Source organism: Phyllobates terribilis, unplaced genomic scaffold (assembly GCF_046119375.1).
Source record: "Phyllobates terribilis strain yellow unplaced genomic scaffold, ASM4611937v1 Scaffold_7__3_contigs__length_470593459, whole genome shotgun sequence".
Lineage (NCBI taxonomy): Eukaryota > Metazoa > Chordata > Amphibia > Anura > Dendrobatidae > Phyllobates > Phyllobates terribilis.
In genome coordinates, this window is record NW_027362767.1 from 14,013,925 (window position 1) to 14,028,694 (window position 14,770).

The window sequence follows — 14,770 nt, forward strand, 5'->3', positions numbered from 1 at the left end:
TCAAACTATGAGCATGGGTCAACCATTCAAAGAATGAGTCAGACAACAAGCTGGTTCAAACTCAGAGCATGCTCAGAAGGCCACTACAGACAACGTCCTCAGCAATGTTCTGAATTTATTTTTTACATGCACAAATCTAAATACACTACATAATGGGAGGGGAAAGAGGTTGTCCGGAGCGGGGTAAGCCATGAAAGTCCAGTGTCTAGCCACTCCTGATTGGTCCACATCTCCTTATCTCAGTCTCTGGGCAGATATTGCAGCCGTCAGCTTATAATCTTGTTTCGTTTCTCTGAAATAAGTCTTGGCAACACTGGAACTGTCTTAGTTTAAGTTTCGATTTGAGTAATATATAGCAAGGAAAGCTTATTGTTATATGACACAAAATGGTGGTTAGTACATTAGCAAAAAAGCGTATAAAAGTTACAAAAGTATAAAAGTTACAAATATATATATTCTCTTTTACCCCGACAGAGCGTCTCTCTTGGCTGCTGTTTGTAGTGTTGCTCTGGAGCGTCTCTCCTGGCTGCTGTTTGTAGTGCGGCTCTGGAGCGTCTCTCTTGGCTGCTGTTTGTAGTGCGGCTCTGGAGCGTCTCTCTTGGCTGCTGTTTGTAGTGCGGCTCTGGAGCGTCTCTCTTGGCTGCTGTTTGTAGTGCGGCTCTGGAGCGTCTCTCTTGGCTGCTGTTTGTAGTGCGGCTCTGGAGCGTCTCTCTTGGCTGCTGTTTGTAGTGTTGCTCTGGAGCGTCTCTCTTGGCTGCTGTTTGTAGTGTCGCTCTGGAGCGTCTCTCTTGGCTGCTGTTTGTAGTGTCGCTCTGGAGCGTCTCTCTTGGCTGCTGTTTGTAGTGCGGCTCTGGAGCGTCTCTCTTGGCTGCTGTTTGTAGTGCGGCTCTGGAGCGTCTCTCTTGGCTGCTGTTTGTAGTGTCGCTCTGGATCGTCTCTCTTGGCTGCTGTTTGTAGTGCGGCTCTGGAGCGTCTCTCTTGGCTGCTGTTTGTAGTGGCGCTCTGGAGCGTCTCTCTTGGCTGCTGTTTGTAGTGCGGCTCTGGAGCGTCTCTCTTGGCTGCTGTTTGTAGTGCGGCTCTGGAGCGTCTCTCTTGGCTGCTGTTTGTAGTGCGGCTCTGGAGTGTCTCTCTTGGCTGCTGTTTGTAGTGCGGCTCTGGAGCGTCTCTCTTGGCTGCTGTTTGTAGTGCGGCTCTGGAGCGTCTCTCTTGGCTGCTGTTTGTAGTGCGGCTCTGGAGTGTCTCTCTTGGCTGCTGTTTGTAGTGCGGCTCTGGAGCGTCTCTCTTGGCTGCTGTTTGTAGTGCGGCTCTGGAGCGTCTCTCTTGGCTGCTGTTTGTAGTGCGGCTCTGGAGCGTCTCTCTTGGCTGCTGTTTGTAGTGCGGCTCTGGAGCGTCTCTCTTGGCTGCTGTTTGTAGTGTCGCTCTGGAGCGTCTCTCTTGGCTGCTGTTTGTAGTGCGGCTCTGGAGCGTCTCTTGGCTGCTGTTTGTAGTGCGGCTCTGGAGCGTCTCTCTTGGCTGCTGTTTGTAGTGCGGCTCTGGAGCGTCTCTCTTGGCTGCTGTTTGTAGTGCGGCTCTGGAGCGTCTCTCTTGGCTGCTGTTTGTAGTGCGGCTCTGGAGCGTCTCTCTTGGCTGCTGTTTGTAGTGTTGCTCTGGAGCGTCTCTCTTGGCTGCTGTTTGTAGTGCGGCTCTGGAGCGTCTCTCTTGGCTGCTGTTTGTAGTGTCGCTCTGGAGCGTCTCTCTTGGCTGCTGTTTGTAGTGCGGCTCTGGAGCGTCTCTCTTGGCTGCTGTTTGTAGTGCGGCTCTGGAGCGTCTCTCTTGGCTGCTGTTTGTAGTGCGGCTCTGGAGCGTCTCTCTTGGCTGCTGTTTGTAGTGTTGCTCTGGAGCGTCTCTCTTGGCTGCTGTTTGTAGTGTAGCTCTCGAACGTCGCTCTGAATTGTCCAGCAGTCCTCTCCTAACGTTGCCGGCCTCCATTTCCCCTCATACTTTTCTCAATGGCAGCAATGTTGTAATCTCTCACCGTGTTCATCACTGACGGCTCCACAGTTCTCTGGGAATGGAGAAAGTGAATCTTCAGAGACGTGCACCCAAGCTTGTGGTAGCACCGAGCATCTCATCCACCAGCTCTTTCTAGTTGGACGCAAGCTTGTTTCCCACAAATTCTGTTCAAACGCTCTTCAACCCTTCTCGACCTGGGACGTATAGATACATCCAAGGTCGTGTCCATGCCTTTGATGCAGGCTCCGGCGCTGAGCCCGCATCTTTCCCAACAAATGATGGCTGATCTGATCAGCAGTCGTGTACCTCTAACAGCCGCTGAGATTCACCCACGGCTGTCAATCAGTTAAGTGCTTTTGTCAGTCACTGACAGCGGCATTTAACATGCGTCAGGATTGAGCCCTCCCATCGAAGCCCCTCTTGTGGGATTGTGGGGCGCCGATGGGTTGTCATGACAGCCGGGGATTTGTTCGTGGCCTGCGTTCATAGATCGTTATTTCTGCTACACATATCAGGGCTGACGCATCGCTATATGAGTAGTACAGGCAATCGGACGACTGCAGCTTCAGGTCTCCTATTTGAACTATTGAAGTAAAAAAAAAGTTTTAAAAAAAAAAAAGTTCTAAAATTAAAAAAAAGTTCTAATCACCCCCTTGTGCCCCATTGAAAATAAAACAATAAAAAATACACACATTTGTAATCAAAAACATCTGATCTATCAAAATATTTAAAAAAAAGTAATCCAATCGGTAAATGACGACTGTCATAGAAAATATTAAGAATCTCTCTCTTCCTCCATTCCCCTCTTCCCCCCTCCCCTATAGTATTTGTCAAAGGAACAAGAGCTTACGCCTTAGACAAGTGGCTTCTATGCAAATAGTAGGATCCACCAGGTGTCCTTTCTAATTAAAATACTAATGTAGTTCGTAGTAACATAGACTTGTAATAAATAGACACCGGGCTAAAAGAGGAAACGGCTCGTTTGTTTCTTAGAAATTCTATGTCAAACTCCGTAGCCAGGACATCCTCATCCGCAAACTCCCTTTGCTCATCAGTCATGAAGGCACTGACATGAAATATGGAATATCTGAAGTTCTATGCTTCCGATAATAATGGGACACACATTTTTAGCGGCATGGTCAGCTAAGGAACAATAAGCATGTTTTTCCGGATCTGTGAGCCCCTCCGATGAGCTGTGGCACAAAAAAAACGGACAGCAGCAATGTCATGTTTAGTCTCTACAGAAAGGTAAATTAGTAATAAAAAAATATGTTATCACTTGCGAACTTCTGTGAAAAACCAGTGAGAAGTTATCGCAGAAGTTAGATATTTTAATAAAACCATGAAGGGTCATTGCAGGGTTGTGTGTGGGCAGGTCCCCCCTTCGGCATAAAAGATCCAGCTGAAGATGGGTCCATGCTCATGCTGGGAGGTATGTATTATATAACCACTGGTCCCGTTGGATAACGGCCAAATCAATTGGAGCGCCTCCCCTCCAGCTAAACTGAATCGTCTCTGCGATCGGTGTAGTAAGTCTTTTATTAATCCATTTTATTTTTGTAACTGTATATTCTGTACTGTATTGTCCCCTTTTGTAAAACCTTTGTATATTTTTCATAAACACTGCCTCCCCTTTGGATTAAATAGAAAATTTAATAGTCCTGTTTCTTTTGCTCTGTAATCGTTCCTTCCCCGAAGCTGTACGCTACCAGAAAGCAGGCGTCCGATCAGGCCTGTATTACAGTGGGTACGGAAAGTATTCAGACCCCTTTAAATTTTTCACTCTTTATTTGATTGCACTCATTTGTAAATTCTAAAAAGTTCATTTTTTTCTCATTAAAGTCCACTCTGCACCCCATCTTGACTAAAAAAAACAGAAATGTAGAAATTTTTGCAAATGTATTAAAAAATAAAAACTGAAATATCACATGGTCATAAGTATTCAGACCCTTTGCTCAGACACTCATATGTAAGTCACATGCTGGTCCATTTCCTTGTGATCCTTCTTGAGATGGTTCTACTCCTTCATTGGAGTCCAGCTGTGTTTAATTAAACTGATAGGACTTGATTTGGAAAGGCACACACCTGTCTATATAAGACCTCACAGCTCACCGTGCATATCAGACCAAATGAGAATTATGAGATCAAAGGAACTGCCCAAGGAGCTCAGAGACAGAATTTTGGCAAGGCACAGATATGGCCAAGGTTACAAAGGAATTTCTGCATTACTCAAGGTTCCTAAGAGCGCAGTGACCTCCATAATCCTTGAATGGAAGAAGTTTGGGACCACCAGAAGTCTTCCTAGACCTGGCCGTCCAGCCAAACTGAGCAATCGTGGGCGAAGAGCCTTGGTGAGAGAGGTAAAGAAAAACCCAAAGATCACTGTGGCTGAGCTCCAGAGATGCAGTAGGGAGATGGAAGAAAGTTCCACAAAGTCAACTATCACTGGAGCCCTCCACCAGTTGGGCCTTTATGGCAGAGTGCCCGATGGAAGCCTCTCGTCAGTGCAAGATATATGAAAGCCCGCATAGAGTTTGCTCAAAAACACATGAAGGACTCCCAGACTAGGAGAAATAAGATTCTCTGGTCTGATGAGACGAAGATTGAACTTTTTGGTGATAATTCTAAGCGGTATGTGTGGAAGAAACCAGGCACTGCTCATCATCTGCCCAATACAATCCCAACAGTAAAACATGGTGGTGGCAGCATCATGCTATGGGGGTGTTTTTCAGCTGCAGGGCCAGGACGACTGGTTGCAATTGAAGGAAACCTGAATACAGCCGAGTACAGAGATATCCTGGATGAAAACCTCTTCCAGAGTGCTCTGGACCTCAGACTTGGCCGAAGTTTCACCTTCCAACAAGACAATGACCCTAAGCACACAGCTAAAATAGCAAAGGAGTGGCTTCATAACAACTCTGTGACCATTCTTGACTGGCCCAGCCTGTGCCCTGACCTAAACCCCATTGAGCATCTCTGGAGAGGCCTGAAAATGGCTGTCCACCAACGTTTACCATTCATCCTGACGGAACTGGAGAGGATCTGCAAGGAAGAATGGCAGAGGATCCCCAAATCCAGGGGTGAAAAACTAGTTGCATCATTCCCAAGAAGGCTCATGGCTGTACTGGCTCAAAAGGGGGCTTCTACTCAATACTGAGCAAAGTGGTCTGAATACGTATGACCATGTGATATTTCAGGTTTTCTTTTTTTAATAAATTTGCAAAAAATTCTACATTTCTGTTTTTTTTCAGTCAAGATGGGGTGCAGAGTGTATTTTAATGAGAAAAAAAAACTTTTTAGAAATTACCAAATGGCTGCAATGAAACAGAGAGTGAAATATTTAAAGGGGTCTGAATACTTTCCGTACCCACTGTATGTCTTAAAACTGATCGGTGGTGGCAGTGAATAAGTGGGCTATTGTGAAGCTGGCACTGACCTACGTGATGGTATACACATATTCCATGCTTTGGAATCCCGAGGTGTGTACGCCATACGCTCTGTTCGCTTGCCGATGGCTACGTAGTGAGTAATCGGGATCGTGCGCGCGTGAATCCCTGAAAATCCTGACAAAGTGACGGCAGCGGTGGGATATTGTGTGATCCTGACGGTGTCGTTCCTGACAACGACATAAGCAAATTTCTTTGTTCCTTACAAATTTCTTTTTTTTTCACCGCTTAAATAAAAAAGAACCTATACATGTTTGGTATCTGCGAACTCTTAATCAGCTGGAGAATCCTATATCCAGGTCAGTTTTAGCATTTAGTGAATATGGTAAATAAAAAAAACTAAAGAACAAATGTGGAATTGCCCTTTTTGTGCGATTTCACTGCACTTGGAATTTTCTTCCTGTTCTCCAATACACGATATAGTGAAATCATTGGCGCCCTTCAGATATACAACTCGTCCCACAAAAAAAACACCTCCCACGGCCATATTGATGGAAAAATACAGAAGTCATGGCTCTGGGAAGAAGGGGAGCAAAAAACGGAAAATCCTCAGGTGGTGAAGGGGTTAAAACATTTCCTCGCTGCCTCCACCACCACCTGAAGAACCGAACTGAATGTCCGTGTAAAGCTCCGTAATCTGCAGCAACAAGGATCCCGCTCAGCTTTGCTTCACTTCATGGAGGAAAGGTGCAGATTCTCGAAGCCGTCACTTTCTTGTTGCTCTTTACCGTTAGTTTCTCTTGTAGCGGAGGGAGGGACATTCTCCTTCTGGGCACGTTTTGTACCGGGATGAAGTTTCTCTTCCCGGCTGGTGCCGACCTATTATGAGACAATGTCTTCACTTCCATAGATTTACTGCAGGACAATCTCCACCATCCACAGGTGTAAAGCAAAAGCTAGAGCGAATTCTCAACCTAATCTGTCATTGTCGTTTCCAGCAGCAGCAAATCTACACGGATTGGTTATAACAACAAAACTATAAATTGAGGCAAACCGTGTTATCGAAAACCGCTGTGATGTCATCCTCCAGTTCTGTTATTATATAGCGCCAACATACTCCACAGCGCAGTACAGTGACTTCACCTCTGACATCTGTCCCGGCCTTCTGATGGCTTCCAACCGGAATCCCGGGGCAGGACAGCAGAGTACAGTCCACTACACTGCCCAACATGAGACATCACTCGCCACTACACTGCCCAACGTGAGACATCACCCACCACTACACTGCCCAATGTGAGACATCACCCGCCACTACACTGCCCAACGTGAGACATCACCCGCCACTACACTGCCCAACGTGAGACATCACCCACCACTACACTGCCCAATGTGAGACATCACCCGCCACTACACTGCCCAACGTGAGACATCACCCACCACTACACTGCCCAATGTGAGACATCACCCGCCACTACACTGCCCAACGTGAGACATCACCCGCCACTACACTGCCCAACGTGAGACATCACTCGCCACTACACTGCCCAATGTGAGACATCACCCGCCACTACACTGTCCAACGTGAGACCTCACCCGCCACTACACTGCCCAACGTGAGACATCACCCGCCACTACACTGCCCAACGTGAGACCTCACCCGCCACTACACTGCCCAACATGAGACATCACCCGCCACTACACTGCCCAACGTGAGACATCACCCGCCACTACACTGCCCAACGTGAGACATCACCCGCCACTACACTGCCCAACGTGAGACATCACCCGCCACTACACTGCCCAACGTGAGACATCACCCGCCACTACACTGCCCAACGTGAGACATCACCCGCCACTACACTGCCCAACGTGAGACATCACCCGCCACTACACTGCCCAACGTGAGACCTCACCCGCCACTACACTGCCCAACGTGAGACATCACCCGCCACTACACTGCCCAACGTGAGACATCACCCGCCACTACACTGCCCAACGTGAGACATCACCCGCCACTACACTGCCCAACGTGAGACATCACCCGCCACTACACTGCCCAACGTGAGACATCACCCGCCACTACACTGCCCAACGTGAGACATCACCCGCCACTACACTGCCCAACGTGAGACATCACACGCCACTACACTGCCCAACGTGAGATATCACCCGCCACTACACTGCCCAACGTGAGACGCTACCTCCTGATGTAATGCTGATCGCAGGCCACCTCCTGATGTAACGCTGATCGCAGGCCACCTCCTGATGTAACGCTGATCGCAGGCCACCTCCTGATGTAACGCTGATCGCAGGCCACCTCCTGATGTAACGCTGATCGCAGGCCACCTCCTGATGTAACGCTGATCGCAGGCCACCTCCTGATGTAACGCTGATCGCAGGCCACCTCCTGATGTAACGCTGATCGCAGGCCACCTCCTGATGTAACGCTGATCGCAGGCCACCGCCTGATGTAACGCTGATCGCAGGCCTCCGCCTGATGTAACGCTGATCGCAGGCCACCGCCTGATGTAACACTGATGTGAGCGAAATCCACTCTTCTATGCCTTTAGAACTCCAAATTAATAAGATTTGTTTTACGAGCACTCGGGAAATCAATACAGCACAGCCTTATATGGTGGACTCAGGACTTCTATTCTATTAGCTCATGTAAGGTACTTAAGTATTGCCACAGACAAAGGAAAAGTTCCCCCGAAATATGTAGCCAATAGGAACTTTAGGGGCGTGAATAGAAATGTGAATCTTCCAGCCCATCATTGTTATTTGATCACTATGACACAGAAGTTATAGGACAAGATGGAGATCACAGACACAAATTTCCCCCCTTTTGTGACCAATTCTGGGTATTTCAGCAGAGATATAGGAACGCGCTACCCACATCCTCTGAACTTTCTATCTGCTTCATCTCAGTTCCCAACCTGAAGACCTATAATTGTACCACAACAATGGTTCTAATTGCATATGTGAAGGATGGTGGGATGTAATGGCAGCTTACAATCATCCTGTAAGCATGTGCAGTTGTAACAAGACACCTGACCAGCTTCAAACAAGGGATTCACACACCCACCAGCTAGCTAGTGCGCAAACCTTCTACAGAAAGACCCCCTGTGGACCCAAGCCATTTGGTCTTAGTCCTTTGTTTCAGCCAGCTATGATTTCATACGTTGTTATGGAAAAACTATACGTCCTAGCCGTACATTGTGTATTTTTCAAGATCCCCAGTACATGGTGAGCGCTCGCCTGGATCTCGACCCATTGTAGCACATAGAGGCATGGCGATATGTAGAACAACTAGTAGCAACCAGGTAGCCAACCTGTGTTTAGTCTCCTCGTGTAGCAGGGGCCCGGTCGGACCTGATGGGACAAGAACCACCGCCCTAGGACTATACAGAAAGGAGTCATGATCTTTCATAGGTTTTGGGAGATTTAGCTACCAACCTCCAGGGGAGGGGACTTAGGTCCAGCCCAGGGGGCAGGAGGGGCGTGACACCAAAGGGGTTAAATGCTCATGTAAAGCAGGGCCTATTGCTTTTTCCTGGGGAGGTCACGACGACTTGTCGTACGGGGAGAAGTCTAGGCACAGAGGGGTCCGCAAGCCTCCCCTGAGCCAGCCCCTCACCCACAAGCAGGCCTTCCATCTGACTGGTAACTGTCTTATATTCTGCTTTTGTCCTACCACTTGTATTTGCATGTCTGACCATTATATATATATAACCCTTGTGTATATAGTGTATTATTTAGTGTGCCTTTAAGGGGATTAAATATATAATTTAACCTTTTGCTGCTCTTATATCTCAATCCACGAATCCACAACTTCTTTTCTCAGTTTAATTTTCCATGCTACCGGGGCTGGTTTGTAGCCTGATAACGGACCTTGGCTTATATCGAACAGGAACTGGTGGCAGTACTACTGGGCTGATAAGGTTCTGTTTCACTAGGGCTAGTGAAAGGGGCCTCTCAGCCTGTCAGGGTTGTGGGTGAGTGTGATTCCAAGTCAGTGACTGTGTGGGCCACCTCTTCTCACTCCCTGGGCCCGTGTGGACAGGGGGTGTCTGTGTAGAGAATTGTGCCAAGCTGACCTTGCATGCTCCTGCGGGGTGTAGAACGTCGCGTTGGAGCGAGTGTTTATCCATATCGCGTGATCATTCTGACGTAATAGTGACATCAGGCGCGATGACTAGGTGCGGATTCATCCAAAAATACGTGTATGTATGATCCCTAAGAGTCACCTGCTTTGACCCTTGAACTAATTCAGAAAATAATTCAGACACGTTCAGAAAAGAGAATGAGTCTTTGTTTGCGTTGTGTTCCTGGAACCATTTCTCCCTTATTTTGGCTATTTTCTTTATATCAGCCCCAACCTGGCGATTTCCCATAAGGTTGACATAATGACCACATGTAGGACCTATGATCTGACACATCCGTCTTCTCTTCCTGTGATATAGTCTAGCAGAGGGTTTCCCAAACTCTCATCCTCACGGTCCCCCCCTCCCCCCACACAGGTCATGTTTTCAGGATTTCCTTAGTACTTCTCCGGTGAGAGAACCTGAGGTAATTTCTGATGCCTTGATGATACTTCCATCACCTGTGCAATACTGAGGATATCCTGAAGACATGAGGTGGGGGGGGCCATGAGGACGCGAGCTTGGGGAATACTATTCTAGCACTGAGGTGTGTTGGTCAGGGTCTACAATTAGCTGAGACCTCATTCTGCTGGTGGTGGGTCTTAATAACGGCTATGTGATTCGAAGTGAGTTTTCCCTCAAGCTTTACCAAGTTGCTGTGGTTAGGAGAACCTGGAATAGCATCAAATCTTGGCCACGGCTCTTTCTCAAATGACCTTTCAGGACCACCCAGTCTACCTGCTCGAGATCATTTGCTCATGACACTGATTCAGGGTCTGGAATGGAAGAATACACCTGATTATCACGCTGTTTAGTCCATTATGTACGGCTTGTACATTCACTTGGATTTTTTTTTCCCGTTTTCCAGTACACGATATGGTAAAACCAGTAATGTTGTTCAAAAGTACAATTCGTCCCGTAAAAAATAAGCCCTCACACGGCTATATTGCCCAAAAAATAAAAACGCTATGGCTCTGGGAACAAGGGGAGCAAAAAACGAAAATGCAAAAATGGAAAATCCCAGGGTCCTTAAGGGGTTAACGGCATAAAAATTCTAACTTTGAAATTTTAGAAAATATTCAAATTTTTTGCCAAATTTTCAATATTTTCATAAATAAATACAAATCATATCAACCACAATTTACCAATAACATGAAGTACAATATGTCACGGAAAAAGAATCTGAGTCACTGAGATGTTCAAGTGCTCCAGAGTTATTACCTCACAAAGTGACACTGGTAAGAATAGTACAGTTTGGCCGGGTCATGAAGGCGAAAACAGGTTTGGGGTTGAAGGAGTTGAGATTTATGGATTATTCCCTCTATTTTCTCAGAGCCCAATGCTGCAGGACTTCAGTACTCTTCTCCTGAGTCTAACCTCTGATAGTATTCAGCCCCTTATCTACTAATTAGATATTCTTTGACTGTCCCGTTCACTAGTTTATTTATATGTGCAGTCACATCTTTCTCGTTTGCATTTACTAATTCCTCGAGTCTGCAACTTGTACAGTTCTATCTGACCTGCTTCTTTGGGATGTCTGATGAAAGAAACAAGCTTGTTAACATTTTAGTAAACTGTTTCAGCATAATTAAAAGATCTCTTAAACTCCAGGACTAGTCTTTTAGGAGGGCAGTCCCTTGTGTCTGAGGAGACCTAGTCTATGGACCTCTTTGTCATAGTCCATTGTTCTCGGTCAGCCTCCAACTACTGTTACTTTCATCCCCACTCCATGTCAACAAATGTGGGGGTGTGGAATGTTGTCGTCTCATGGAACTATATGTATTATAGGAGCATTCAAGACATTGGGCTTGGGCCTGTGTGCCTCACAAATTCATACATTTTGTACTCTACATACTGTACATGTCCACCATCCTGGTCCATTATAGGGAAGAGGTACTGATGATTCTCTCTGATTAAGTTCGTCCAGTTCTTTGTCAAAACATTCACACAACACTCCTTTAGTCAGTAGTGTTGTCACACCTTCCCCACTAATTACTTCCTCAACCACATTTTGTTCACTGCTCACTTTCAACAATTGTCTAGTAAGCCGCCATGCTGCTTTCATGAGCAGCCATCTGCTTGGAACGCATACAGACCAGGGGGGAAATCCAGCCTTTTTCAACATTCTTTTACAGTCTGTTACAGAATCCTTGACTTCATGTTTTCTAACTATTCTGTTTGCTGTTTTTCCTTTAGATGTGTCCTTTTCTATTTACTCCCAAGGTACTCAGTCTGGCTCTATGCACTTAACTGCTTGGGAGCTTAGATCAGTGCTTATATCAGCACATTTTCCTCATAGGCACCAAAGACATATATATGCAGTCTCCAAAGCCACTTAACAGCCCTAGAAAAACCCAGTAAATGGACTACAAGATACCCCTGAACACTAGCACTCCTCCAAGTACAATTACCACTACATTTCACTCTCATACTGATCCTTTCACATGCAGGCAGTTAAAAAAGGCATAGGTATCTCCAAGTTATTGGACCAGACTATTTAATGCAAAATAACTTGGAGGTAGACCAAGCTCTCAGTAAAAGTGTAATACAAATGTAAGAAAAGCCTCTTGCCTTATGCTGCAGCGTTAAAATTCAATTTTACTAGAGGGTCCATTCTCACACAAGATTCGGATAGTATAATGCAGGTCTTTTCCCGGGTTTCGGCACCAAATTATGTGAGTGAAATACATGTTCTGCTATGCCTTTACAACTCCAAATTAATAAGATTTGTTTTACGAGCGCTCGGGAAATCAATACAGCACAGCTTGTATGGTGGACTCAGGCCTCCTGCTTTATTATCACATGTAGGCACTTTAAATGGGGTCAAAGACAAAGAAAAAGTTCCATCTGAACTATGAGCTATTAGGAGCAAGAATGGATATGTGAAACTTTCCTACCCATCAGTGTTATTTGATCACCTTGACACAGAAGTTGTTACACAAGATGGAGATCAGATACATAATGGATTCTGTACTCTCACACTGATCACACACCACCGCCTGATGTAACTCTGCAGGACATCATACACAACTCAGTGTCCATACCATTATTAGTGTGCCGCTAATACATGATAGGTGCAGGTGTAGTTAGGTCTTGTGTTGCTGGTTTTGCTTGCAGCCGCTGCCTCACTACAGTCAGATGATTTATATTTTAGATTTGAGATCTTGTTGTGGACGAGGATTATATGCTTGTGTGTTTTTCCTCAGCTCCTCATGTGTGGTACTGGGCACATAGCCGTGCAGGACTTCCAGGCTCATGCTGTGGTCATTGGGGGTTCCTGGCAATTTCGGGAGAAGGTAAGGATTAGCGTCCCCAAGGAGCTAATTGATGGAGGTACTTTGAGCGAAGAATCCTCTTGCCAGTACTGAGGTGAAGACTTTATCTCATGATATAGGCAGGTGCTTTATCGCGATTTCCCTAGTTCTTCTATCTGCCCCTTTGGTCTTCTTGTGACTTCTCTTTGGAGCTGACAATTTAAAGGGGTGGTGTGAAGTCCAAAGTAATTTTCCTCCTAAATCCCCATCTATTAGGTGCCGTAATCTAAACTATTTTCTAATATAGTTCAAAAGAAAAACGTCTGGATTGGAAAGGCGTGCATAAAAATCTTAAATGTTTTATTCCATTAGATTAAATAGGATTAAAAATAACCATGATGGGAGGAGATAAAGTTACCCGACACGTTTCTGGCGTTGCCGCCCTTAGTCATAGAGAATCTTCATCTCCTCCTATCATGGATATTTTTAATCCTTTGGAATAAAGCATTTAATAATTTTATGCACACCTTTCCAATCTGGTTTTTTGCACTACCATTACCGATAGTCAGCGGTCTCTTCGGATTGGAGCGGTTTCTCCACATATTACACAGGCAGTTTTTTCCTATTTTCTAATATACATGCATTAAAAATTCTCTATCCTTCCCTCACTACGTGAGCTAATTGCTTTTCTACTTTTTTTTCCCACTTCCTTTTTGATGACACTTTGAGAATCCACAGTGCATGCTGTGATACCCAAAGAAGCGTTATCAGGGTGCAGAGGCTGTGGTCACTGCGGTACGGTAGCCTACCCCCCCACCAAACAAAGTATCATAAGGTGCAAAGACTGCGGTAGCCTCCCCCCATCCCCCTCACCAAACGAAGCGTCATAAGGGTGCAAAGACTGCGTTAGCCTCGCCCCATCCCCCCTCACCAAACGAAGCGTCATAAGGGTGCAAAGACTGCGTTAGCCTCGCCCCATCCCCCCTCACCAAACGAAGCGTCATAAGGGTGCAAAGACTGCGTTAGCCTCGCCCCATCCCCCCTCACCAAACGAAGCGTCATAAGGGTGCAAAGACTGCGTTAGCCTCCCCCCATCCCCCCTCACCAAACGAAGCGTCATAAGGGTGCAAAGACTGCGTTAGCCTCGCCCCATCCCCCCTCACCAAACGAAGCGTCATAAGGGTGCAAAGACTGCGTTAGCCTCGCCCCAACCCCCCTCACCAAACGAAGCGTCATATGGGTGCAAAGACTGCGGTAGCCTCCCCCCCCCCCCCCTCTGAAATGCGTCATCATGGTGTTGAGACTGCGGTCACTGCGGTGGCCTCTCCAACCCCCCCCCCCCCTGAAACAAAGCGTCATCAGGGTGCAGAGACTGTGGAAGTCTCTTCCCCCTCTCTGAAACACGTCATCAGGATGCAGAGACTGCGGTATCCTCTCCCCCTCTCTTCCCCCCCGAAACGAAGTGTCATCAGGGTGCAGAGACTGCGGTATCCTCTCCTTCCCTCACCCCGAAATGAAGCATCATCAGGGTGCAGAGACTGCGGTAAACCCCCCCCCCCCCCGAAACGAAGCATCATCAGAGTGCAGAGACTGCAGTATCCTCCCCCCATCCCTCCTATCCCCGAAACAAAGCGTCATAAGGATGCAGAGAATAAGGAAGCCTCTTCCCCCCTCTCTGAAACGCGTCATCTGGATGCAGAGACTGCGGTCACTGAGGTATCCTCTCCCCTCCCCTTCCCCCAAAAAGAAGCATCATCAGGGTTCAGAGGCTGCGATATCCTCTCCCCCTCCCCACCCCCAAACGAAGCGCCATCAGGGTGCAAAGAGTGCGATCACTGCAGTGGCCTCTCCCCCCGAAACCAAGTGTCATCAGGGTGCAGAGAATGCGGTCACTGCGATGGCCTCCCGCCCCCCCCCCCCTTCCCAAAACGAAGCGTCATCAGGGTGCAGAGACTGCGGTCACCTCGGTGGCCTCTCACACCGAAACAAAGCGTCA

At 47.0% G+C, this 14,770-nt stretch overlaps 1 protein-coding gene across 1 annotated transcript in view; it reads left to right on the top strand.

The window, feature by feature from the left end:
- Positions 1-14,770, top strand: part of AREL1 (apoptosis resistant E3 ubiquitin protein ligase 1) — a 57,940-nt gene that overhangs the window by 24,287 nt on the left and 18,883 nt on the right. Inside the window, 1 exon segment of the mRNA XM_073642218.1 lies at positions 12,727-12,816. Within this exon segment, the coding sequence (XP_073498319.1) occupies positions 12,727-12,816 (90 nt within the window).